A 27,771-nucleotide genomic window follows, 5' to 3' on the forward strand; every position below is an offset into this window, starting at 1 on the left:
ATGTTGGTTTTAACTGATTCATTAACCAATTAGAGATGATTGAGTTTGCTTAAACACCGGGAGAAAAGACAAGGGAGAAAACTAGTTTAAAAATGCTCGGGAAATTGAGCACTCAGTCGAGCAGCTGTTTGCCTTCACAAAAGTGTTTCATTTCGGTGCGAAAAAAATACTCATTCCAGATATGAATACATTAGAGCACTCATTGTTCTAATTCGCTTTTTTTCTCAGAAAAGCTTGAGGGAGAATGAATTTTTAATATTGCAAAAGTGAAATCTTTGTCGCGAATTAAATTAAATCTCGAAACTTTGAGATTAATTTTCTCGCGTTCTTAGAAAAATGGATTACACGGAAAATCCTTGAAAAGTTTATCAACCTACTTATCACCTCACCACAGGCGGTACATAATTTCCGCATCCAACGGCTTTTTCAAACTTAAAAGTAGATTTGAAGACATCGACTCACCTGCTGGAACGGTGGTAGCTGCAGTAAATCCCTCTCTTCGGCGGTGGTGACCTCGAAGGTCGGCGCCGGCTGAGGCGGATATATGTTGCCCTTGCCGGGGTACGAGGTGCTCCGACGGAACTTGACCGGGCTGATGCAGGAGGGATGCGCCGCTGCCGGGCCCGGATGGCCCGGAAACGTCGGACTGGGCTTGCGACCCTGAAGACCGGCCGCCACCGCCGCGGCAGCGTGCAAGGACGAGTGCAACGGTGGTAGATTAGGCACGGATCTGCCGCGATTCCAAGGTGACAGGCCCGGACTGGCGACCGCGGCGGCCGCTTGCGGGCCCGCGCCCCACTGCTGCGGTGCCTGGGGACCTCCCGACCACGCAGCGTAGCCCTTCCCGGGCAGGTAGACTCCCGGATGCGATGTCGGCGGCGGTTGTTGTTGCTGCTGCTGCTGCTGCTGCTGGTGTTGCTGCTGCTGCTGTTGCTGCTGCTGCTGTTGCGCCGAGGACACTTGCAGACCGCCGTGCCTGGTGCCCGTGGGTGCACCCGCGTTACCGTGCTGTTGCTGCGGTTGTTGCTGAGGGAAATTATGGCTAGCCGTGATGGCACGACGTGTGCCGGTCGAAACCGCGGCCGCGGCGGCAGCGGCACCAGTGCTGGCGAACAGGCCCGCGGGTCCACCAGCCGGAAAGTTCTGAAAAGCGGCGATCGAGCCGTTGACTGGTAACGCGGTGTGCAGCCCGCTGTCGTCCGGTGCGGACCAGAGGCTGGGCACGCGACCACCGGGATCGGCGAAGCCTTGCAGAGCCGAGGTCGTGCTACACGTAATGTCCTTGTCCGTTGACGAGGGCGTCGTCGGGGTGATGGCGATATTCTCCGCTTCGATCGCGTCCTTCGACTTGTCTTGTCCGGCAACTGTATCCAGAGCGCTGCTCGGCGAGAGCGGAGCTGGTTTGCCGGTCGCTTGCTTCTCGATCAGCAGATCGTCCTGCATCGTGGATGTTGTTATGGTGACGGCGGCGCTGCCGATGGCGTTATTACTGCTGCTGTTGCTGCTATTGCTATTACCGCTGCCAGTGCCGCTATTGCTTGTGGTCGCACTAGGTTTCGGGCTGGTCAAGATACTGGAAAAGAGACTCGTCGTGCTGTAGTCCCCCATAAATCACCGCGAAGCTTCTGGTGTCCGCTCGACGTTGCGTTCAATCGTCGCGTTAAGCAGCACTTTCAGCTAGGCCCGTTCGGAAACTTGTTCTTCTTCTTCTCTCGCAGCACGAGGGTGTCGTTGTCGTTGAACGCGAGAGGATCGCGCGTGACTCTTCCACGTAGGGTGACTCGTCGTCGTTTCTGTCCAGCACGAGCTCGCGGGACAAACTATCGATCCACGGTCGTACGCGTAAAAACACCCACGAAGAGAGAGAGACCCCGGAAATCGAGAGGCCACGTCGCGCGATGATCCTCTTCGTCGCGTGTCTCCCCTCTGTACTCTCTGCACCTTCCTTTTTATTTCTCTCGTCAGACTTCCTATTCTTCGCTGCGTTTCACCTTCTATTTTCACCGCCTCGATCTATTTTTCCTGAAGCCCTTCCTTTTTTCTCGCTCTCGTGTCTCCACGTCTTCTTATCACGAAACCGTACACTCGGAAATGCTCTTTTAGATCCCGCTGATGTCGCGTCGCCCCGGTACAATTCGGCAGCGACTCTGTCCCCGTGGCATCCTCTCGATTGTCGAAGAGAATTGCCAAGCTTACTCGGCGACCAACAGTGTCATCGTCGTCACGGCGCTTCAACGCGAAGCGCAGCTCGTAACTGAAGTTGCTCTTCTCGACCACCTTTCCCGCGGTCGCTCGAACCACCGTTCTCGTATGCGTTTTGTCCGGGGGCTACCCCCTGGCGAACATAATTTCGATCTTCTCGACGGAAACACACTGCTGGACCACTTGGAATCCTCCCAAATACGCAACGCAGCGCGCGCGCGACTACCTTTTGCTTTCCACTACCACACACACACGACTACGATACGAGGTCGCTCCGCGGATCGTATCGCAGAGACTGAGGAGCAAGAGGGTGGTGGAGGGCGGGAAGAGGGAAGAGCGTGTAGAGCGTATACACGATATGTTTTGCCACCCTGAATCCAAACAAAACTGAAGAATCCACGTCCTTCGCGAGCGGTGTCGCACTAAAAACTCACAAGATTTTCACGTGAAGGGCTGATGTACGAGAACGATGATAGCCAGCGGATTCCCCGCGGACACTCGCGGAACGATAACTCGTGTACTACTCCCCGTCACCGATCGCTGATTATTACGCGACGCGTATATCGGTTGTCGCGCTCGCGAGATCGATCGATCGTCAATAAGCCCGGTTACGTATGTGAGACGCGCGGCGCGGCGCGGACGGAGAAGAACTCGCCGATGTGTTTGTTGCACGCGCACACACCGTGAGTCTCGCGGGGATACTGATGACAAAACGTGAGCGCGAGCCCGAGGTGCGTAGCGCGCGCGGGGGTCAGGTCAGGGTTACTACCACTTTACTGCTCGCGCTCCTCGATTACGACGTGCACCACCCGGACAAATCGGAGCAAACAATCGGAGCGAATTCGCACACTGCGGTGACCGCGCGCGGTAGGCAAAACCGCTGGTTCGCCTCTTCCACCGCCTTTGCCACCGATCCGCCTACACACGATATCCGTGCACCACCTCTGACCGCACACGTATACGTCGGTCTCTCCCACCTCCTCCTCTACGAGGTACTAGAACGACGGTCTAACGTTGCACCCGATCGGTTCGCATATTTTCCCTATTTCCCTCCCTCGACGGTACACTGTGTCGTTTCACCGTCGTCTAGCCTCTGGGTCTTCTCCGTCGACCGCGATTTTCAATAGTACAGAAAAGAGAGAGAGAGAGAGAAGGGTTGGTGGAAGTTCAAGGAGAAGGAGGAGGAAGAGGCCCGGAAAACTCCAGTCAGCAGAACACGTTTCGGCGACGCAACTTCGTGGTCTCTCCTCGGTCGCCGCTGCTGCTGCTGCTGCTGCGTCGTCGTCGTCGTCGTCGTCGTCGTCGTCGTGTGTATCTCTCGCGCGCGCGCGCGCCGCAGCGGTGCGATTCGTGCGTCGTGCCGACTCTTGGAACACTGCGGCCGCGCCGCGGATCGGGGCATGCCACTGCCACTGCCCTGTATTCGAGTATAAGTCACCGTGTGACCTCGCGCGTCAAACCGTGCGCATTCGGCGATATTCGCCGGGCCGTACCTGCTGATCGGCCTCCTCGTCGTCGGTGTCGGCGTCGTCCTCGTCGTCGTCGGCGTCCCCGTCGTCGGCGTCGTCGCCGTCGCCGCCGTTGCGTCGGCGGTGCTGCTCACGCAGGCGCCCTGACGCCGACGTCGCCACCGCCATCGCGGTCGCACCGAAACCACCACCGCGACGCCTGCCTGCATGTCACCCTCTTTCCTATATTCCACGTATGCCGTTCCTGGCAGTCACCTTCCTCTTCGTTACCCTCGAGTTATACAGGGCGCCCTAAAATCATTGAATACTCTCTTTAGTTATAGGTTTAAGTTATTTTTTTTATTATTTAATTAATAGATTTTTGGAGTCATTGAATGTCCTCTTCAGTTATAGGTCTCACGAGTTTTTTGCAGTAAAGTTATTTGATTGACTTTTTTAGCAAATTCAATTTTGATGAAGATTATATCAAAAAGATAATTTAAATTTTTAATTGTAATTTCTTTAACATAACAATTAAAAAGGAAGTAAAAAATTTATGTTTTTAAAAATTGAATGAGAACGCAATTTCAAGTACTCTCGGGTGAAAAGCCATCTATATATAGGATCGAAAAATGAAATATTTTGAATACTTTTGACATCCATAAATCTTTCTCAACAATTGACGCATAAGCATTGCTTGATAATAAGCTGTTCGGTTTTCGTATCAACGAAAGAGAGAAAAACGAGACAGCCGCATGTTATACGAGGAATTGGTCGCCTAAAATAAAATATGGCGACGAACGATTTATAGCGAGAAATAATGAGCAACTCGTGGGATAAAGTTTTAATTATATTTGAATCTTGCGTGTCTTCGTAATCGTGGTATCATCTCGCGAGGGATTGTCTTATCGGAGGCTTATATACAGTAAATCTCCTTCATTATTAATTACGGTGAGCAAATTATAAGCGCGGATAAATATGGATGCATTATTTGCGATATATATCCTGATACATATGCTCATTTACTTACTTATTGTTGGACTTATACATATAATGTTTCGTATTAGATGCTAACGATATTGCGTTTCTGCCAGCTAATCTAATCATTTTCTGACGTTACTGATAACGAAACAACGATAAAATTTTCGAGATTAATTTCCTTGCAAAATTGGCGTCTCTGTTCTTTTTTCTTTCTTACAATATTTGAATAATTTTTTGTATTATTATACTTTTATACGCAATGAGAGCTCAATTACCTGAATTATTTCATCGAAGAATAAGATTCTTTGCACTTTCTAACCTTGAAGTGTATATTTCGAAGTTGAATCTACTTCTCTGATAAAATTAGATTGACTTCTCTGCGAAAATAAAAAAATAGAATAAAAACGAATCCACAAAAGTACGGGAGTATTTGCATTGAGATATAATTTGACATTCTTCCATTCAAAAATACCATTTTGCAATAAATATTACCTGAATAATATAATATGCTCTATCAATGACAAAGTTATGTTCTTCAATTTTCGAATCTTTTCGGACAAAAGTGCAGACCGACCAGAGAATTTGAAGCTAGTCTGAAAGTAGCCGAACATCGTCTTGCCAACAGCGCTGGAAGCGATCCATTGACCAATCAGGACAGAGTATCTTTCGTCCCGATTGGTGAATTGAACGCCCGCTTTTGGCGGGAAGATGAACGCGGCGTAAAAGTTACTATAGAAGGTCGATTCTACCGGAAAATGTATTCCCGCCTAAAGAAACGTCAATTGTTCCGTCTAGAGACCCGTCTTTCGTCGCATTTGTCTGCACTACCGGGATTAGTCAGATCTCAGATTTTGACAGAAAAATATATCACGAAAGTTGTCTCTTTGAAAATTATAGCAAATTATAGCTTTAATCCGCAAAAATGAATAGACTTTTCGGACGTGCGAAGCCCAAGGAACCACCACCAAGTATCACGGATTGTATTGCTGGGGTAAGAACGACAGGTTTCTTGCTGTCAAAAACAACATACCTTTTTATTTTTTATTCTTTTACTTGCGTTCTGTTATATATCCTTATGTCGAGGAAAATTCATAGGATTCGCGCTAAATAATATGATATAAATAAACAGACATTTTATGACTTAGAGGAATTTGTTTGGTAAATGTATGATGCCTTTATCAAGGTTGATAGTAGGGCGGACTCTGCAGAGAAGAAGATAGCTAGATTAGATGTGGAGTTGAAAAAATACAAAGACCAAATGGTCAAGATGAGAGATGGGCCGGCTAAGAATGCGGTGAAGGCCAAGGCGTTACGTATATTGAAACAACGGAAAATGTACGAAGCCCAAGTGGACAACTTGCGCCAACAGGCATTCAACATGGAGCAAGCCAACTATGCCACTCAAACGTTGAAAGATACCCAGGCGACTGTAGTTGCTATGAAAGACGGTGTCAAACAAATGCAAAAGGAATTCAAAAATATCAACATTGATCAAATTGAAGTAAGTCGAAATAGATTGAAATAGTCTAACGTAAGTTTTGATTGAAATTTCGACGTAATTATTACTTACTGCCATTTTTGTGTACAGGATTTACAGGATGATTTGGCAGATATGTTAGAACAAGCTGATGAGGTTCAAGAAGCAATGGGTCGTAGCTATGGAATGCCAGAAATTGACGATGACGAACTTGCAGCAGAATTGGAAGCTCTTGGTGATGACCTTGCTTTGGATGAAGACACCAGCTTCTTAGATGATGCTATTAAAGCACCTAGTGCTCCAGATAAAGAACCTGGAGCAAGTTCTGTCAAAAACAAGGTCTATATTTTAATAAGAATATTTGCTAATGATTAAAAAATAGTTAAAATGGCATAACAAGTCGGGAAAAAGACATAGTTTATATTAAAATAAAAATCATTAAGTATTCAATAAGTCAAAATAAAATTATTAATGTTTATAGGATGGAGTTCCAGTGGATGAATTTGGTTTGCCACAAATACCTGCTAGCTAAGAGCACATAAAAATTTGTAGATAAGATAATGTAAGTTTAAGAATATATTTGCATGCACACCCAAAGAACATGATCCTTTAAGGACACAAGACACTACAGGACATAAAGCTTTTCTAATAAACACTCCTGATGCGATATAGATAATACTTTAAAGCTTTGTTGACAAATCTTGTGCGGAAGAAGTTTAGTTCCATACTAATAAACTTTGTTACTGTTCTTACTTATTTTTATTAAATTAATATTATGTTGTATATATAGATATAAAAATTTAAAAAATAAATAAATATTGATAATAAATATTAAGAGTCTTTTTACAACATGTGTAAATAATATAAAATGTTCCATCTCTCCAACTCTTTTTTTTTTTTATAAATTAAATTACTTGTAATCTAGAAATATTTGTCTCTCCCATATTCTGTACTTCTGCATAACTTTCACATAAATTGAGAATATTTTCTTTGCTCTCAATAAAATGTGTCTCTTCAAATCCATGTACTTGTGTATAGTGATGAATGTGTGCCTAAAAAATGCAATATTTTATATTTTTTTTTTTTATAATCATGCAATCTTTAAATTTAAATTTAGAAATGCGTGTTTATTAAAAAGAAAGCTAATCTTAGAAACAAAAAAAATGATGTCGGAAAATAGAAACAATTGTGCCTGTTCAAAAAGAAAATTTTGGATTAAATGTTGCATTGTTATATGTTGCACCTTTCTCTTATATAATTTAGAAAACTCTTGAATTATATCTTTAAATAATAAAGACATAGCGGATGAATTAAGGAGACACAATAATGATGAAGAGTGTCCTGCTGGAGGAATGGAACATAGTCCTATTTTCATACAATCCCTACTCCATGAAGTAAACTTTGATTTATTTTGAAATCTATGAACAAATTGTTATAATCGTAATTAATATAAAATACTTGATAGAGCCTCGAAAAATATATAAATTAAAAAAAATATTACCTTTCAATATTTCTTTTCATATCAGTTAAAGTAGTATTTCCTCGTGCAATATGTGCAGCAGCAAGAATTACAGAGGTAGATTGAAGAGGATCTAATTTAATTAATTGATTATTTCGCGACCATGCGTTAGTGAATAATTCATCCTGCAACCTGTAAACAATTGCATCATATTCAGATTTTTTTTCGTATCTTAATTTTAAAATAAAAATTAAAGATAGACAAAAAGAATGCTTACTTTGTTTCTTGCATGGTGCACATATTTGGAGCTGATAAAGTTATAGGACTGATACTACTAAATATATAATGTAATCTTGGATAAGGTACTAGGTTTGTAGCCACTTCATTCATATCCATATTTAAACTTCCTGGAAATCTGCATCCACTAAAAAAATTACTGTCTATATACGAGTTTTAAGTTTCACATCATAGCTTGAGAAAAGTTGATTACCTGGTCAAATGTAAGAGCATATTGGCAATAATACTATTCATATCGTGAAATGGCTTACACGAGGCGTTATAATTCATTTGATTTGTATTTTCTCGTTTGTTCATTTGACTATTGCATATATCTAAAAGAGCCTTATTCTCTACTGGAAATACACATGTGGCATGTTCTATAAGTTCTTGAGTTGCAAGTAAAGTGTTGTAAGGAGCGGTTATAGTATCTTGTATATTTGCAGGATATACACATGATACAATCCTAAAATATGATATATCTTTAATGTTTGCATTGTCAAGTTATATACATACGATCAAGTATTCAATCAAATTCAATTAACATTTATATTTACAATACATACCTCTCTACATGAGAATAATAATCTTTTAATAGTTTTAAGGTTGCTGTGACTAATCCAGATCCAGTACCTCCTCCTAAGGAATGCATTAATAAAAACCCATGAAGACGATCACATTTTTCAACTGCGTGTCTTATACTTTCTTCTATACGATCATGATATTCTCTACCATGGACATGATATCCTACTGCCCTATTGAAACAAAACGAAATTACTTTAAATTATCTTACATATAGATATATATATATAAACATTTTTCTTTCATAAATTACCAATTGTTTCCAGATCCTGGATAATTTGTCACAATACATGTTTGATCAAATAATTGATGCAATGGTCCTTGCTTAAACCTAGATACAACACTGTCTTCCATATCTATCAAAACAGCCTGCTTTGGAAAATTATTTCACATTAAAGTAGTTGAAATATTTTGTAATATTTTAAGAAATAAAATAGAAGGAAAAATATCCTTACCCTAGCTTTAACTTTTGCCTTGTTTAAGTCAGCTACATTTTGGAAATGAAAGTTATTTGTATTAACTGGAACCTGAAAGAAACTGGGAAACGCATCCGAGAGATCACTCATATGTTTAACGTGATTTCGTTGTACTTTGAGCAAATTTACACCACCACTAGTAGTTTGGATACCATATTCATGCAAGGCTAAGGGCCAAAAAGCCGATCCTATTTGATTTCCGCATTGGCCGACTAAAATAAGAGTTCACGTAAGAAAATAGAAAAAAATTGTCTTTTTTTCATTTATACAATCATTACTTAACCGAAATCAAACATTATATATATATATATTTTTTTTTTGTGGTATATTTACATATATTTACCTTGTACTGTAATAAATTGACTCATTATATTCAGGATCTAAACTGAGTATTGTACGTTATTAAATCGTCAGGATTTCTAAGACGAAAATTATTTCCTGTTGCAAACTTTTCTTACTTTTGTGTACATCAAGCGAGCCCGCGGTGCATCCAAGGATAATTGAAAAACACTGGCAATTGACTCTTTTTAACTGCACTACGTTACACTTTTTACACTATATACATTTATATGTTGCGAGAAACAGAGAGAGAGAGAGAAGAGAATGAAAAAAATAAAAAAAAAGTACAGAGTTTAATTAAAAAATTTAAATATTAGTATACATTTATACGGATATTATTTTACGCTTATAATCGTCTCAATATTGAAATTTTGCATCGATCGATTAATCGATACATTGCCATTTTGTATCGAGATTTCGAGATATTTCAAATTTTTTGTCTCTGTTTTGTAATGTCAGCATGCGACAAGCGTGATAACGTACGTATGAAGGAAAAATCTGTATATAATTAAGAAAATGAACAGAGCGACTGGATTAATGAAATGGATTTTCATAAATATCTGCTTATTTCAATGTGTTCATGCGGGACGTTTCGTGGAAGGGCCAAGTAAGTTTATCTAACCTATGTATCTAACCTAAAAATTATACCCAAAATTTATATTACTACATACTCGAAAAGTCATTAATAATTACATTCGGTTTAAATTATACAACGATAATATGTAATTGGAAATATTGGTTGAGATATAATAACCGTGTGTTAATATATGTACGTATATACATCATGTAATATTGTCAACATGCTGATACGATGCATGCTTTTTACATTTTGAAATTTAATTTTATTATTAGAATATATTTAAAAATTGTGAATTAATTTAATAATTTAAGTTAATAATTCATAAAATAAATATTGACATGTATCATTTTATCATTGCAAGCTTATAATATGGAATGTTATTCTTGCTTTGAAAAAAAATAATCTTTCCTATATTATATATGTTATATGTTTTATTGTTAAATTTTTATACGAAATCAATTTTCCTGTAATTATATAAATTTTTACACCTGTTAACGAGAAAATTAAAAATTACAAACTTTATTTTCTGAAAATAAGACTATGAAGCAAGAATTTGCTTGAATATAAATATTAATTTTTAACATTTTAATTATTAGAACTTTTTTTAATATATGTATATGTATTTGATTTAATGTTGCAGAAATACACTTTCTGAATGCAGATGATACTGTGGAAAATAATAATCCTGGGTTAAAAACATATTGTCATATTGGTATATCAAAATACTTGGCACATATGTGGAGAACTATGACTGTAAGAAAATTTTAATAATAAGAATAAGAATGATTTCATATTAAGAATTATATTCAGAATTATATATATATATAATTTTATATAGTTATGAAAATATATATATCTTTAAAGATAGAATATTTTAATATATAATTATAAAATAAATATTACATTATAGATGCATCTGAATACTAATTCAGATTCCTATGTCTTATATGATGGCAAAACGCCTGAAGAAATACAGCAAAAGCACAATGAAAATCAGAAATCATGGAGTCTTAATTTGTTTGACACAGGAAAACATAAGCAATTAAAAATCAATCCTTTTGAAAATATATGCATAGGTGTTTACACAGATTCCAATCAATCTGGGTATATAATCAATCTGACAGAAACACGTAAGTATCAAAATGTAAGATTATTTCTTTTTACTAACATAATTAGTAACATATTTTTATTATCAGGTATCAATGTTTGGAGATTGACAATAATGATAATTGGTATCATCATTTTCTGGTTTGCACAGATATTAAGTCGGAATTCATTATTTTATTATGCTTGTGGCATATTATTTGGTGTCACTTTATCCATTTTAATTTTAATATATATGGCAGGAAAATTGATACCACGGGTAACTATTTTAACATAATACATATATAATATTTAACTAGGAAGAAAAAATTTAATTTTTAAGAAAAATATCTCTTAAATATTTTTTTTTATTTATTAAGGGAAAAGTAATGTATTTAGTGTTTGCTGCATCAATGAGCTTTTATCTTGCTCAAGTATTGTGGGAAAATATGCAATTAATTATAGCACAATACAGAGAATGGGTGATGTGGTACATTCTTATTACATCTCTGATTAGCTTTGTAATCTGTTATCGTTTTGGTCCAGTAACCAATAATAGAACAAAACAAATAATACAATGGTTTTTGCAGGTATGATTGCATATGATATTTCTTTCTCAAATTTATATTGACAATTTTTTAATTTACTAATATATATATTTTTAATTTATTAATATAAAAATGGCTTTATACTTTTACAGTTTATGGGGTTGGCAATGGTATATAATAGCAGTTATTATTATGAGGCCTCCTTTTCATGTTGCATTGTTCTCGTACTTCTTTATAATTTTCCAAAGGCCGCGCTCGAACGAGGAAAGAGATATTGGTAAGCATATAGGACAATCAATATAGAACTAGAATTAATAATTTTGCTTTCGCAATCAGCTATAATCACACGCATCGTTGCTTTTGAAAAATGATATAAAAATTGATTATTGAATTATTTGAATAAATCTCACGCGCGTCCGTTATGCACATACCTCTTACCTTTTCTATTTATGTTGCTTTTCTCTTTTAATAGCTTATATAAGTTTGAATGACCTTGTAGATATTTAATATTATATCATTAAATTGTATTAATTAATACTTAAGTACACTTTTAATGTAAGTGTTATTTAATGCACAATTATAAATCATGTATTTTTCATTTTATATATGTTTATTGCTAACGCTATATTTAACCGAATATTCATTTAAGTTGTTTGGTTTCTGTGTATGATAAACTTATTTCATATTTAAGGATTTTTGAATTTACTTTTTTGTATGATATATATATATATATATATATATATGATTTGTGTATATAGCAATTGTATAATTTGCAATAAAATGTGTTAATTCTTCTATCTGCTTTGTTTAAAAAGACATTTATGAGACATTAATTGATTATATTTTTTGACTATTATCTATTAATTATATTAAATTTTATTTAAAAGCATTATTACGAGTAGCAGTATAAGTACATAAGAAACATTACATAAGTATAAAAGAAATATTACAATAACTTCGTGGACTGTTCAGGTACATAATAATTTGCATTAATATTATACTTAATTCCATACACTTGAACTTCTAAAATTGTTTAAATATGCAATAAAAACTTATGTATATTATGTATGGCTATATTTACTTGTGTTTTAAATGTGTTCTATATTTATTTAATTTATTCTTTTTGAACACCAAAAGATAATATCGCTCCTCTTTTTTTCTTAAACGAGGCAAATTAGGTTTCCGGAAAAACGACAATTATTAACTGAGGATCAATATCGTCAAGAAGGAATACGACAAACTAAGAAAGCCTTAAAACAATTACAGAATTATTGCTCTAGTCCAGAATGTAATCCTTGGAAGACAGTTTTAAGATTAAAAGAGCCCATAAGGTTATATAATTTCGATTATGCTTAATATTGTTAATATCAGAAGTAAATCTTTTTAATCAACTCATGAATGTGAATTTTTCAGATTTGCGAAATTTATGGAAGGGGAATCACATTTGTCTGAATGTGAGATCGAAGAACACGAAGAGGAAGTTTCGAAAATTTATGAATATACAGATGATGATGATGATGATAACTCTTATTAAGTACAAATGCTTGAATAAGGATTCAGTAACATGTAGAAATTTATATCTGTTTTTCTAATGACAGTTTTTTTAACACAATAATGATTAGAACACTTTTTTTTGTAAAAGTTAATTTAAATTTTTGTATAAATTTTTTCATTAAATAGATTAAGAGATAGGAATTAAAGATAATATATCTTTATTTAATTATGTTTCTGTGTAGGTTTTTTTGGAAACATGTATATGTGTATTTCTATGAAATAATCTTTTTACGAGATTTATATATCTCAATAATGTTTCTTTGATTATATACAAAGAGAAAAAAAGTGAGATAGAGAAAGAATGTATATGTGTACGTATATAGGAAAAGAATTAAAATATTTTTATAATTATTTTCTAATTAATCTACATTCTCTTTTTATGTTATACTGTGTATCACCATTTATTAAAATATTTTTAAATTATCTTTTCATCTGATTAAAAAACTAAGATATTCTATATACAACATTTTATAGGACATAAAAATCTATTATAAAGTAATTCGCCTTCTTAGTATAACAAAATGGCAGAAGTCAGAAAAATTGTATGAATGTTTTAATTATATTGTTTAAATAATCTATATATTTTAATCTATTTTAATTTTAATAGTCATTTTTATGTCTATTTTAATTTCTGTTTTAATTTACTTTTGAACACGAAAAACTCGTATTTTCGAATATATGATATATGCTGGACGTATTTCGAGCATTATGTTTATTGTAAAATAATTCTCGTACAGTTCTGGGCACGTACATTAATTATTCAATAAGTTCTGACCCATAAAAATACTTAGGATATTTTATAGACAATTATGTAATTTATAAAATACATGGATAAATTAAATTATCGCTTTAAATGATTGTAACTAATTAAAAAATGAAATATCCTAAGTATTTTTATGGGTCAGAACTCTTTGGATAATTAATGTACTTACCCAGGACTGTACGAGAATTATTTTAAACAAAATGCTCGAAATACGTCTAGCATATCATATATTCGAAAATACGAGTTTTTTTGGGTTCAATATATATTTGGAGACAGCCTACTTTGGTTTGAAAGTTAACACATCACTTGGATGGAAATGGAAATGTTTTATAATATAAACACCAGTCTTTATATTTGTTTTATAATATTTAATATTTAATTACATTATAGTAAATATAGTATAAATATATTAAATTTAATTATATATTAACTAAAGTACATGAATATAATTATATATATATATATATATATATTTAAATATATGTATATTATTTAATATATTTTATGAATTACGCATTTTATTTTCTTTGCATTTTTCAATTTGCTATGAAAAAATTAAAAATTAAATTTTACTACATTTTTTATTTAACGTATCCCATTAGTCTTAAAATATTATATAATGTATTAAACATATTTACTACATTTTCGAGGCTTTGAGGTAAAATACCAGTATTCGCTATTTGATTTAACACCGTGTGTAATGATGGTAGGAATACCGTCATTAAAAAATTCGAAAAAAAATCGAATGCGTTATATACAATTGCACGCTTTGTTCTTCCAATAGTATTGAAGGTATAGCAAATTATAGTTTTGATCATTTGGATCGGATGCAATATTATCTCTTCGATCGAGTCAATGGATAATTTTTCTGGACAAAAGCCGTTTTGCCCAGTCAATAAACCAATTATAAAATCTGTGAATTGTAATATACTTTTGATAAAATTATTTGAATCAATTCCAATCAAGTGTCCTATCTTTGTAATCGGAGATAATATACTGGCACTTCTGTATCTCGATTTTTCCAAAGATACATTGAAATCACTTGTGTCGTGATTCCCATTATCTGAAAAAGTATTATATTATGAGACACGATTGTTGTGAGAGATACAAGTATATATATAAAGCATTTATTTATGTATTGTTAATTTTTATGTTTATTATATATTCGTATTTTCTATTTGCTTAAGATATATCAATGTAGCAATATATTAAATTAATGTCTCTTTCGAATATATACGAGCATATATTAATACTTATTAATAAAAAATAAAGCGTGCGTATAAAAAATAATCATTTTTTAAAAAAGATTATATCTGACCGACAGACAAAAATTTTATTGTGTAAAATTAAAGAAATTTTATATATTAAAATTTTTCACTATATATATATATATATATATATATATATATATATATATAATTTACCTGCAGCTCTTAGTAAATCGATATTTGTTCTATCGATATAAGTCTTGCAGGATATACTTCCAAATATCACAATCAGATAAACGACGAGAATTGATACCTTCATTTTACGAATGATTGGTCTTGAATAAGTATAAACACTTTTTTTTACACTTTTATCTTGTCTCTTCTCTTGCCAAAGTTTTTCTTGGATAGCCACCTTGCCGTGATGAGCGACTTTCTTTTTATCGTTTTTCTTCAATCAATTGTTGGCAAAAATAATTAGTTTAATACAATTTTCTGACAGCTTGACATTTTAGCTAGCATAAATATGGTATCAATTATGCGTACGATAATGATGGCAAATGATATTCAAAGAATAAGACACGTAATATTTTATGAATTAATATTATGCTTTTTAATTATACATACGTCCAATTGTTTGCGAATAATGGATTGAAAATTTATTTTATGTATGTGTTTTATATATTTTATTTGGCCTATTTTCTTATTTTGTTTCAATATAGAAATATAATCACGCACTCTTGAGTTTGGTTTATTTGAAAAGATTAGCAGAACTAGTAACGATTTTTCACAGAACAAAGTTGACGAGTATATTGTTATCAGCTACTAATTACGTATGTAAAAATACTCGAGGATATTTACGGCCCAGTGACTTTTCTTTTGTTACCGTCACATTTTTATGTGAGGTAAATATTATTAAAATTTCCTGGTTTTCGTTTACGATAAAAAAAACTGATGGCAAACAATTTATTAAATATACAAGACATAAGACTTAAAAATTAAAAATATTAACAAAATATTATATATATATATATATATATATATATATATATATCTAAAATAGATAAGTGAAAATAAATAATTCAAATAAGCAAATATATGTATATATATATATATATATACACATATATTTGCTTATTTGAATTATTTATTTTCACTTATCTATTTTTAAAAATAAATATAAAATATAATACAGCAGTTTATTATATGGTAGCACACAGCTAGAATATCAGAAAATAAATAATCTATAATAATCTAAAAATGGTTGCAATTTTATTACAACTATTATTCATTAAGCATGAAGTGCAAAAAAATTATGGAAAAACTGATGTCTCAATTTAGTATTGTTAATAAGCATGAGATTAAATATATATAGATGCCTGTAAATAAGTAACGTTAACTTATTAGTTAACAGTTGCGTGCTAGAGTTCGAAGAAATAACTATTCGTGATAGTAGGTACGCTCAACGTTATTGATAATATATATATATATATATTTCGTTTTACAACATCACAAAATTTTATATCATAAATTTCGCAAATGCGAAAAATATTTTTATAAAAACTTTTTGTCGTAATATCTTATTAAAATTAAGAATAATCTTAATAAATTGATTACATCAATACAATTATTTTTGAAAATTAATAAAAATTTTAAATGTTTCTAGTAAAAATAGAAATATTAGTCTGGGAGAACTATTTATTTTATTTTGCTTAACATTGACTGTATTTTATATGCACTATTCCAATATTAAATACAATACCAAAAGCGATCATATATAGTGTATAATTTAATAAAAAAGTATTATGATATATAATTTGAAATGTATATATATATATACGTATAACTTATTGTTATTTTTTTTATTTCGAGCATATGCATGCTAAGACAAAATAAAATTTTACAAATAATTTACATCTAAAATTGCAATTAAATAATTTCGAGCTGATTTTATTCGATTGTAGAACAGATTTAGCTTGTACCTATTAGCAAATATTCAGTTGTGAGAAACAGTTATAGAATAATTATTGCAGATCGTATTGTATTTTATGCAATCGAATGTTATTTATTTGCCCATATGATAATGGACAAAGTAATTATTTTTATATTTGTGACAATTTATTATACGTGTATGTCTTTGTATAATACCTAATGTAAAGAAATATGCAATTTTGTACGACCTCGGTATAGTATAATTAAACTTAACATACCGATGAGTCAATTATATATAATAACATCGGCAGTTATCAGAATTATTATTATAATTATGCATATAAATAAAGTGACATTTCGTAATTTTCTATTATATGTATATAGTTAATTAAATAAATCCGTAAGTATATATAATAAAAACGCGGCCTTACTTTCTAATTTCTTAATCATGTCGAAAAAATTAGTATATATCTAGATAAAATATTTTTTTTGGTTGGTATATCTTTAACAATTCTAAATGATAGTAATATTGGTAAACTTCAATTCATATAGTAACATAAATAGTAATTAACTTTAAAATTATTTTTTAATTTATTATTTTTCTATAGATACTGTTTTTGTGGTAAATGAATATTCCGATGGTAAATTTTTACAAACTTTATTTTTACTGATACATAATAAAACTAATGCATAGAGCAGACATTATAGAATTAGAATAATAGAAAGATAGGATAAATAATAGAAAGATAAATAACAAAAAATGTATGTACAGACAGCGTGAACATGTGAACAACAAATTTTTTTTTTTATATATTTTATTTATTTGTATATTTAACTTATACAATATGTCAAATAAAAGCATAATATGTACAAATTATACAATGTATCAAATAAAAACGTAACATGCATATTTAAAATATTTATAGCGTAAATATATATAATATTTTATATGTTTAAAAATATTATATATGTATAAATAATATTTTAAAACATCTTTATATTTTTAAAATATAATTATATACATACATATATATATGTATGTATACATATATTTTTAAATCATTATATTTATTAAAATATTTAACTTTTATAAATAATGCATTCTTATTGCATATTTTTCAATTTGCTTTGAAAAAATCAAATTTTACTATATTTTTTTTTATAACGTATCCCGATAGTTTTTTAAGACATTATATATTAAACAAATCAATTATTAAGCATTTGAATTTTTGAGGTAAAATATGAATATCCATTATTCGATTTAACATCATTTGTAATGATAGTAGGAATGCTAACTTTAAAAGATTAAAAAAAATATCGAATAATTTATATACAATTTCATGAATTTTTATATTAATAATATTGATGATATAGGAAAGTATAGTTTTGGTTGTTTGGATCGGATGCAATATCTCTTTGATCGAGTCAATGAGAGGTAATTTTTTACACAAGTTTTGCCCAGTCAATAAATTAGTCATGAAATCTGTGAAATGTAATATAATTTTTGATTAAATTATTTGAACTTGAATTATATTAACTTATTAAAAAAATAATAAAAAATAAAAGCGTGTAAAATAATAATTTTTAAAAAAAGATTATATTTCTAACTGACAGACAAATTTCATTGTGTAAAATTGGAGAAATTTTATATAATTAAAATTTTTCACAAAAAAAGATTAAAATATTTTTAGCAATATTAATTAACCGCTTATTAATTATAATTATATATTATAATATATAATTTACCTGCAGTTTCCATTGAATCGATATTTGTTCTATTGGTATAGGTCTTGCACAATATACTTCTAACTATCACAATCAGACAAACAACGAGAATTTTCTTCATTTTGAGAATGACAGGCCTTGCAGCAAAAGTGTAAAAACCTTGTTTTACACTTTTGCCTCGTCTTTTGTCTTGTCGAAGTTTCTCCTGGACAGTTACCTTGCCGTGATGAGCGACCTCCTTTTTATCGTTTTTTTTTAATCGGTTGTTGATAAAAATTAGTTTAATAATACAATTTTCTGATAGCTTGACATTTTAGCTAGCATAAATTGGTACCTATTGTGTGCACGATAATAATGGCAAATGATGTTCGAAGAAGACACGTAGTGGAGAATTTATTTTATGTGTGTTTTATATTTTTTATTTATTTTTTATTTTATTTATTTTATTTATTTTATTATCTATTTTCTTATTTTTTGTTTTCATATAGAAATGTATAATCATGCACTCTTAAGCGTGTACGTTTACTTGAAAAGTTTAGTAGAACTATAGTAACGATTTTTCACGGAACAAAGTTGACGTATATTGTTATCAGCTACTAATTACGTATAAAAAAATGCTTGAGAATATATACGGCCCAGTGATCTTCCTTTTGTTATTGTTATATTTTTATATAATACTAGACAACACAAGCGCGCGCTTCGCGCACTCCTTTGATATCATTTCTATTGTTCATTTTACTACTGTCAAATTGTTAATCTTCGCAATGACAGTTGTTTGATGCTATGACCACAATTTTTAATTCAGCAAATTTCTATTATATACATAATTTTAATTCGCTAAATTTCTATTATGTGCATAATTTTAATTCTCAAATTTCTATTGTGTACATGATTCTATATCGCCGAATTTCTACTATATATATAATTTTAACTCCCGAATTACCATTATTATGTATATAATTTTAATTTATTGAATTTCTATAATTCTATGTACATAATTTCAATTTGCCGAATTTTTATTGTATTGTTTGAGAATTATTTTGTATATATGTATCTCTTTATATATTTTTCTCAATTTGTTTAGTTTAATCGAATATACCTAATTACGTGCGCGAAGCGAAGTTATATTATGTTATTCTTTAATAATAAAACCTTAAAAATTGCAACGCACCTCTGATGGAAATTTATCGCTAGTAAGTCCAATTAATCACTTATTTCGAGCACTTAAATTGTATATCGGTAATTTAAATATTCGAAATAAGTGATTAATTGGACTTACTAGTGATAAATTTCTATAAGGGACGTATAAAATTATTATTATTACAATGCATGCATAGAAATATATTTATCAATTACGTGATTCATAAAAATTCATTATATAAATTTTTAACGTATTGTGTTATATAACAAATATAATTAAGTATTGTAGAGTTTTTATTTAATAAAACATAAACACATTGTATCAAGTGCTCTGTAATATTATTCGACTTCGACTTGTGTACAATTTAATTCCCATGGAATGACGGAATTTATTGTACATGGCAAACGCAATTCTCGTATAATTTTCAATAAATTATTTATAAAATTGTTTGAGGTTTCACCAGCTGGCAACAGTGCAGATATGCTAGATAAGAGGCTATTTATTGGATTGTTGTCATCTGGTCCCGAATTTATCGCTGAAAGTCAGAATTTATTAATCAAGTATAAAGTTATGAATTTTATATTAAAAAGTCTTATATAAATATGAGTTTTTTAAATTTATGATTATAGAAAGAAAATTTTCAAATATATTCATATTTTTAATCTTTTTTAATATATTTAATTATATATATATATATATAAACATAAATTTAATTTATAATTTATATTTAGACCTATATCTAATATTAAATCTATATTAATATTAAATCTATATCTAATATTTAGATCTATATCTAATACAATCGTTATAATCAATAATTAAAAGTCTAAAGAATTAAAAGTTAAAAATTTTAAATTAATTATTTAATTTATAATAATGAGATTGTGTGTGTGTGTGTGTGCATTTTCTTAAAGCACATATGAATTTGTCTGCTAAAAAAATTAATTGATCAAAAAACAAGTGCACACACTAGAAAAAATTAGCTTTTCTAAATATTTAAGATATAAAATATATTCTTTCTATTTATTACTTTACTATATATCCAATTTTTCGCTAAAAATAATATAATATAAATAATATAAGAATAATATGGTTGTTTTATTTATAATATAATTTATATTTTTAAATATACACTATATTACGGTACTTACGATTGGTCCGTGACATCGTTATTAAAACGAGAATCGTAAAAACAACGTAAACAAGTTTTCGTAACATGTTTTACGAGCGTACTAAGAAAACTAAATGCTTACATTGAGACCATATTCTTATATATTATGACATGGTACAGATACATATATAATATGTAGATACATATATAACATATAGATATGTATTGCGCATTTAAATAAAAGTCCTTGTGAAAAATTAATTATTCTAGAATATATGTGTGTGTGTATACGTATTCTGTGTATAAGTCACATGATTTAAATTACAATATATTGTACAAAATTATTGATGTTACTACATAATGTTATCAGTTCTGTCTCGTTATAAGACTTTTTAAAAAGAAAAACCAATTCTGAAATAGAATACATAAATAATTCATAAATTTTAATATTAATCTTATGTAAATTTAATTAAAAATGCTTAGATAATAATAAAAGAAGGAAAAATATTGATAAATTTCAAATTTAACGCTTTATAGGTAAATTAGTGCATCATTAATAAGATATTTTTACCGAAACTATTATTAATTTTATTTAGTAATTTATTAATTTTAATTAGTAATTTATTATTTATTAATTAATAAATTATTAATACATAAGATTAATTATTAATTAATAAATTACTTATTAAAATAATTTTTTATGAACAACTTTTTTTAGAAAGGAAAGCTACATAAAGACGTCATTAAACGATTTCTTAAAGCAAATATAATTTAAAAGATTACATACATGCGCTGCGGAACTATCACTATTTTTATACTCTTATACCACTTCTAATTGTTTGTTTAGCTTGCGATTATTACAAACGATATGGTACACAATTTACATGTTGATTTTTCTGCCATTAAATAATATGATTTTCCATTTATATAAGTCAAAAGAGATTATTTTGTATTCCATAGTTTCTTTTAGATTGTTATTTTATTTATATTGATCATACATCATCATTATTATTCACAACATGCAACTCATGTTATCAACAAAAATCATACTACTGACATCTCTTATATATATATTTTAATGCTTTCTTGAAAAGTTTGACAATAACATCTACCTATATATATTATGTTGTATTGTGTATAAAAAATTTCACTTAATCCATATTTAAAAATAATCTTACTCATGCTTTTCGTTAATTAGCTTAGATTGTATATTTAGTACATAATCATATTAACCGTTCTTTAATTGAAAAAATCCGTGTTGATAAGAACTAGTAATGTTAATTATTTTTATTATTTTATCTTTTATAATAGCTTTTATTATATACGTATAAATAATTTAATTATTAATCCAATTTCCATTTAGAAGGATTATTTATAACAGAATAAGCTACTATTTAGAATCCGATGTATGTGATTATTGAACCGAAATATCCAATTGACGTCATCTCCTACGACGAGAACATCCAACAAACAGATCAGTTGTTTAATTTGTATAAATCTATCAGCAAAGTTTGTGAATTATTTTGTTTATTAAACAATATTCCTCTCGGAATCATCGCTCGGGCGATGCATAGATTGTTTGAACAGTGGCCTAGTTCAGTTTACACAAACGGGAGAACAAATACGCGAAGAGAGCAAACACAATTTATTCGAGACTCACGGAATCGATGTCAGTCGATCTCTCATGCACTCGGTATCGGCATTCTTGACATTAAAATTTTTCCGTATATAAGTGTTAAAATCGCGTTGTTCCCAATTAAATTTCTCCTTGTAAAACCAATCGTCCGTTAAATTGTTAATTATTATACGATCATTATTCGTTTGCCTAAACACGATTGGCAAATGTGCGAATAAAATCGTATGTTTTAATATCGACTTGGCTATGCGAATAAAATCGTACGATGCTGATTATCCCGCTATTATCTGATATCTAAATTGATTGCCTCCCCGTTGCGATCGGCGAGAAGTACGAATGCGATAAAATACGGTAAAATACGTCGGATCTAAAAAATATTGAGATTTGTTTCGTCGAGCTGGCTCGTGAAATTGGTCGGATTTCAGTGCGACGCAAACACTCGGCGAAGAATGTTTCACAAATTCGATATCTCCTTGATCTTAAGTTTGATCGTCCTCATATGGACCATAATGATGTTCGATCTCGCGTGGAGTCAGCTGATCCGACCGATTTCGGTGTACGAGGATCTCATCAGAGATATTCGTACCTACTTCAATAATACGTGCATCATAGTCCTACATAGTAATCCTCTTGAGACGCAAGGTGAGAAGCAGAATGGAGATACATTTGATTTGTCAGAATCGATTCTTCGGATACTGAAAACTACTACCTTGCAGGATTTAGGGAAGGCGAACTCTTGCTGCGGCTTCAAAAATATTTAAGCTCGACTCTTCACGTACGCACAGCAATTATGGATTTTCATATGTTTACAACGCAAGTGAGCGCTTACAATCTATTTCTTTTATATATTTATATCTATATTTTGTAACATATTTTTTTCAATCTGTATTTTTTATTATATAGATACTATAAGATCTAGAGAACTATAAGATCTTTAAGATTTAATCTTCTATATTTTAAGAAAAATTTATCGTAACAAACAAATGAGTCATAAAATAATCTTTTGTATATTTCAAAAGCGATATAATTGTACTAAAAAGGAAAGATTTGCTTATTTGCAGATCGGACAAAATTATTCTCACATCAGGAGGCCTTTGTTCGTCTTATTAAACACCGATGAAGATACAAGGAATAATTTGGCAAATGTAATTATATTTATTAAATATAAAAAATTAAAGATACTACTTATAAAAAATAATGTCTTTTTAGATTGTTGCTATAATATGATTTCATTTATTATTATACAAAATTAATTGCTAATATAAAAATACAAAATAATTTTCCTCTCACTGTGAATTTCTAGTAGTAATAAAAAAAAACAATCAATTTTCTTTACTTGTATATGTATAATTTTATTATATAGTATTTTTTCATTTTATTCAAATTCATTTGCATACTAAATTTTTTTAAACACAAGCTTTTATCGCAAAGTATTTACTTTATTGTATCGGATTAAACGTGGGAAATTTGTGGGTAGTGATTACTTATTAAAATGCACACAGGTCTCTACTTGGATTTTGATGTCTCATCCTACTTGGCTGGTCTTTTTCGATAACCAGACCAACTTGGCGGACTTTTTCTTCAACATTTATGTGCCATTTAATTGTAAATTTGTGGTGGCTCAAAGCAGCATCAATGAAACTGACAAGGAGATTCTCACTGAAGTTTATCAAATTCATAAAAATACAGAACTAAGATCAAATAACTTTGGTGTGTGGGATACTAGGAGAGGTCTGAAAGGTCCTGCAGGAAGCTTATATTTACGAAGGAACAATCTTTTTGGTGAGAGCTTGCGCATTGCGTCGCTCCACGTAAGATCGCTTATTTTATTTCCCACTCTAAATGTTCTAATCATAATAATAAGCAATTAAGTAATATTAATAATTGATAAAACCATGTTAATAATATTGAAATTAATATTGATTATATATAATTGTGAGCTTGTAAATAATATAATATTCGCTTCGGCATAAACAACTTTCTACGCATAGGACCCTCCTGTCAGTGAGTTTCAACGTAACGAACAAAACGAGATAATAGGAGTTACTGGCTTTTTTGGAGAGATAATTCTGTTATTGCAGGAGGAATTGAATTGCACGTAAGTACTAAATAAAAAAGATATTTAGTAAGTATTATGTAAAATTATTATCCGCGCATCATAATTTCTAAAGAAAAATATAATTTATCAGATTCATCAATAATTGTTATGTTGCCTGTTTATTATTTATTGTATTCGTCTTTTTTCACTTTTTATCAGAGTTCTTTGAAGTAGTTTTATCCGTAATTTGATTGCGTTTCTTTTGCTCACTGTCTTTTTCCGCTATTTTATCCCTTTTGTTTGCTATTTTATTTTTCTTCTCTTCCATACGTTGCTGTAGCTGTTCTTTGAGCTCTTTTAATTGCCTAGCGGTTTCTTTTCGAAAATATTCCTCCTCGCTAGCCGCTCCTTTTTCCTCAAAGATTTCCCTTTTTCGACCATCGCCGCTCCTTCGGCGTCTTTCCGAATACGTTCTCGAATTGTACAATGGATAATACCTGATTATGCTATTTATTACAAAATATTATTTATTTTATAATTTGTCTTTTGCTAGAAAAAGGTGTATATAATATAATATATGATATCGCTATAATAAATGTAAATATTAATACATAATATCTATTATAAATAATAACCATACTAAATTGATATTTAAATAATCAGTTACAAAATAAATAGAATATATTAATTAATGTCATTTTAAAACTGTTTATTAAACTCAATAAAAAAATTAATAATGTCATTGAAAATGGATTACTTCATTGTCTTTATTCTTTTTAAATTAATCCATTTTGCAGCAAGATTGCGTAGCATGACGTCGTCAGCGATTCTTCATTTTCAATCTCGCGCTCGTTTCAAGATTAATTGTGACAGTTAATGTTGTTTGGACATAGTTTTGACGTGACTGCGATTTTGACAGCTTTCACTGTGAAGTTCTTTCGGAATTGTCATTTGAAATTATTTGTTCATTCCTTTTTTTTAAGTTAGGTTGTGACAATATATCGACTAATGATTAATTATATCACATTTATATACATATACATATGACGAATACTTGTTTCAGATTCACATTTAGGGATTCAGAATCGTGGGGCATGTGTCGACCAAACGGCACGTGCACGGGTGCAATTGGAATGTTACATCGCGATGAAATTGACTTCGCGGTGACGGAATTCATGATGACCAAGCAAAGACTAGACTACGCCAGTTTTACAGTACCCATTTTCACGACCAAGTATATTTTCATTTTATAAAATATTCTAAGTGCACTGAACGTTTCACTCATCTACAATATTTTATACAGACAATTTCAATGTTTGAGACAACTCTATGTATAATAGAAACATTAATTTAAATTTTATTAATAAAACGTAGAAACACTATATCAATATTATTATTTATTATTATTTATATTAGTATTCAATATTATTATATTAAATTTCATGCAATCCACATACATGCACACAACATAATATTTATATATTAATTACTTATCTGATACTCGCGATAAATTATTCACATTTTGTTTATTTTAATTATTAGCGTTCGTGCCTACATTAAAAGGCCAGAAGCAGGGAGTACAATAAAGTGGGATACTTACGTGGCGCCTTTCTCCATAAATATTTGGAGGATCATTGGTTTTTTTATAATAATTCTGAGTGCATTGATCGTGTTCATTCAAAAATTTTTTGCATTTTCCATACATATGCAAGACAACAACGCGCCGTCAAGATTTACAGAGATTGTATTTTTTATTACAGGAGCGTTCTGCAGTCAAGGTAATGCTCCTTTTCAAATAAATACTTCTTTCTTAAAGCTATATGTACATGTGTAATTTTTTAAAATGTGTAATTGTTATCATGTGATGTAATATCTTATCAGGTATGAACCAATCCACGCTAGATCCTGTAAGAATGGTGCATTTAGTAACTTACTTGACAGCGGTCATCGTCTTAGCCGCATATTCCGCCGCCTTGATTAGCTTTCTTACTGTCAAGACATTCTTTATTCCTTTCACGACTATGGAAGGGCTTTTAAAAGAAGAGGGTTATAGTTGCGGCGTAATTGGTAATTCAGCGTACTTCGCCTTTCTTCAGGTATTTAAATGCTGTTTTTGCCGTATAGTCATGAATTCTAGAAAAAACGTATTTATATTTGAAATATTCTATAGAAGCTTCTTATTAATTAATTAAATACGTGTGTGTAAATAAAAAAATTATGTTTAAATATTACGTGGTTAATTACGCGCGATATATTAACAGCACTTATTTTAATTTAACATTTATAATAATAACTAAAGAAATAAAAATCTTGTTTATGGATAATTTTTGTACAAGATGCAATTTTATATAATTTCTAATTTTGTTACGGTAGAATACGAAAGACGAAATAATGAGTCAAGTGTTTGACAAGTTAATAATGAAAGAAACTATTGCCAAGAAATTACCAGACAATTATTTGGATGGTCTGGAGCGTGTTTGCAGCGAAGACAAATATGCTTTTGTGGTACTCGATAGTATGGCAACGTTACTACAAGCAAAAGTCGATTGCAAATTGATACCATTGGATGTCATCACACCAGCTACTATAGCAATGGCAGTACAACGTTATAGTCCGTTTCTCGGTATTATTAATAAACGGTACGTGTCGCAGTTTTATTAGCGTAAATTAAGTATGAGACGATTTTTAGGCAATCAAATTTTGTTTTTGTACAATTTCGTTTTAATCGCGTTTTTTTAATATTATTGCAGTATCCTATTGTTGAAGGATAGCGGAGTCTTGCAACGTTTGCTAGAAACACAATGGGCAGTTCAGTTAGCCACAGTGAGTATAGTACAATTAGTGCAATAAATTTCTCAAAATATTATTAATCATACATATAACAAAAGTGATTTGATATATTGTATACCATATTTGTGTCTTCGATCTATAATAGATTCGTTATCGATTGCAGTCGACAGCATCGTGGAAATCAGTCGAGATTAATGATATAATGCCATTGCTGTTTTTCATAATCATAGCTTTGTTTATTAGCTCTCTTGTCTACGCTATAGAACGCATGATCTATAAAAATTGTTGCAAATTGGTCAAGTTTAAAAAACTGATAACAAAAAAACTGATAACAAAAAAACGAAAAAAAACGAGAAATTACAACAATTGAAGAAATAAATATAAAATGTATGTTCTATGCTGTTACATGTCTTATTTAATAAAAT

At 31.2% G+C, this 27,771-nt stretch overlaps 6 protein-coding genes and 1 long non-coding RNA gene across 9 annotated transcripts in view; 3 read left to right on the plus strand and 4 right to left on the minus strand.

Moving 5' to 3' along the window:
- The window catches only part of orb2 (cytoplasmic polyadenylation element-binding protein orb2), a 149,398-nt gene extending 145,648 nt beyond the window's left edge, over positions 1-3,750 (minus strand). Inside the window, exon 1 of the mRNA XM_029307117.2 lies at positions 463-3,750. Coding sequence (XP_029162950.2) covers positions 463-1,608 — 1,146 coding nt within the window. The 5' untranslated portion in view covers positions 1,609-3,750. The remainder of the gene's footprint in view (positions 1-462) is intronic.
- A 1,661-nt stretch (positions 3,751-5,411) lies between these two features.
- Positions 5,412-6,937, plus strand: Vps60 (vacuolar protein sorting 60). The gene is made up of 4 exons (XM_029307100.2): positions 5,412-5,622; positions 5,815-6,132; positions 6,220-6,447; positions 6,590-6,937. Exons 1-4 carry the CDS (start codon positions 5,554-5,556, stop codon positions 6,638-6,640), a joined length of 666 nt encoding a protein of 221 aa, XP_029162933.1. The 5' UTR covers positions 5,412-5,553; the 3' UTR covers positions 6,641-6,937.
- LOC114934448 (tubulin epsilon chain) lies at positions 6,672-9,439 on the minus strand. The gene is made up of 9 exons (XM_029307109.2): positions 9,245-9,439; positions 8,881-9,113; positions 8,679-8,794; positions 8,410-8,598; positions 8,058-8,309; positions 7,845-7,991; positions 7,610-7,759; positions 7,352-7,526; positions 6,672-7,160 (listed from the first exon to the last, which is right to left on the minus strand). Exons 1-9 carry the CDS (start codon positions 9,267-9,269, stop codon positions 7,014-7,016), a joined length of 1,434 nt encoding a protein of 477 aa, XP_029162942.2. The 5' UTR covers positions 9,270-9,439; the 3' UTR covers positions 6,672-7,013.
- A 216-nt stretch (positions 9,440-9,655) lies between these two features.
- Nemp (Nuclear envelope integral membrane protein) lies at positions 9,656-13,356 on the plus strand. Of its 2 annotated transcripts, none has more exons than XM_029307111.2 (8): positions 9,656-9,847; positions 10,461-10,573; positions 10,731-10,950; positions 11,017-11,183; positions 11,284-11,493; positions 11,604-11,728; positions 12,630-12,782; positions 12,865-13,356. In XM_029307111.2, the coding sequence occupies exons 1-8, from the start codon at positions 9,757-9,759 to the stop codon at positions 12,983-12,985; spliced, it is 1,200 nt and encodes a 399-aa protein (XP_029162944.2). In that variant the 5' UTR covers positions 9,656-9,756; the 3' UTR covers positions 12,986-13,356. The 2 variants fall into 2 exon arrangements, with proteins under 2 accessions (XP_029162944.2, XP_029162943.2); XM_029307110.2 differs by having other exon boundaries at positions 9,657-9,847; positions 12,621-12,782.
- Positions 13,357-14,115: 759 nt separating this feature from the next.
- LOC114934445 (uncharacterized) lies at positions 14,116-15,827 on the minus strand. Of its 2 annotated transcripts, none has more exons than XM_029307103.2 (3): positions 15,601-15,827; positions 15,193-15,424; positions 14,116-14,831 (listed from the first exon to the last, which is right to left on the minus strand). In XM_029307103.2, the coding sequence occupies exons 2-3, from the start codon at positions 15,293-15,295 to the stop codon at positions 14,350-14,352; spliced, it is 585 nt and encodes a 194-aa protein (XP_029162936.2). In that variant the 5' UTR covers positions 15,296-15,424; positions 15,601-15,827; the 3' UTR covers positions 14,116-14,349. The 2 variants fall into 2 exon arrangements, with proteins under 2 accessions (XP_029162936.2, XP_085344563.1); XM_085488437.1 differs by having other exon boundaries at positions 15,193-15,488.
- A 4,219-nt stretch (positions 15,828-20,046) lies between these two features.
- Positions 20,047-21,039, minus strand: LOC114934454 (uncharacterized). Its single transcript, XR_003820294.2, has 2 exons — positions 20,923-21,039; positions 20,047-20,306 (listed from the first exon to the last, which is right to left on the minus strand). It is a non-coding gene; the product is annotated as an uncharacterized LOC114934454 (long non-coding RNA).
- Positions 21,040-22,912: 1,873 nt separating this feature from the next.
- Positions 22,913-27,760, plus strand: LOC114934462 (putative glutamate receptor). Its single transcript, XM_029307120.2, has 11 exons — positions 22,913-23,160; positions 23,235-23,335; positions 23,580-23,663; positions 24,021-24,329; positions 24,510-24,616; positions 25,620-25,790; positions 26,099-26,334; positions 26,438-26,652; positions 26,930-27,195; positions 27,307-27,379; positions 27,492-27,760. The coding sequence occupies exons 1-11, from the start codon at positions 22,968-22,970 to the stop codon at positions 27,714-27,716; spliced, it is 1,980 nt and encodes a 659-aa protein (XP_029162953.2). The 5' UTR covers positions 22,913-22,967; the 3' UTR covers positions 27,717-27,760.
- Positions 27,761-27,771: the final 11 nt, after the last annotated feature.

Source organism: Nylanderia fulva, unplaced genomic scaffold (genome assembly GCF_048542155.1).
Source record: "Nylanderia fulva isolate GAGA-0341 unplaced genomic scaffold, ASM4854215v1 Scaffold7, whole genome shotgun sequence".
NCBI lineage: Eukaryota > Metazoa > Arthropoda > Insecta > Hymenoptera > Formicidae > Nylanderia > Nylanderia fulva.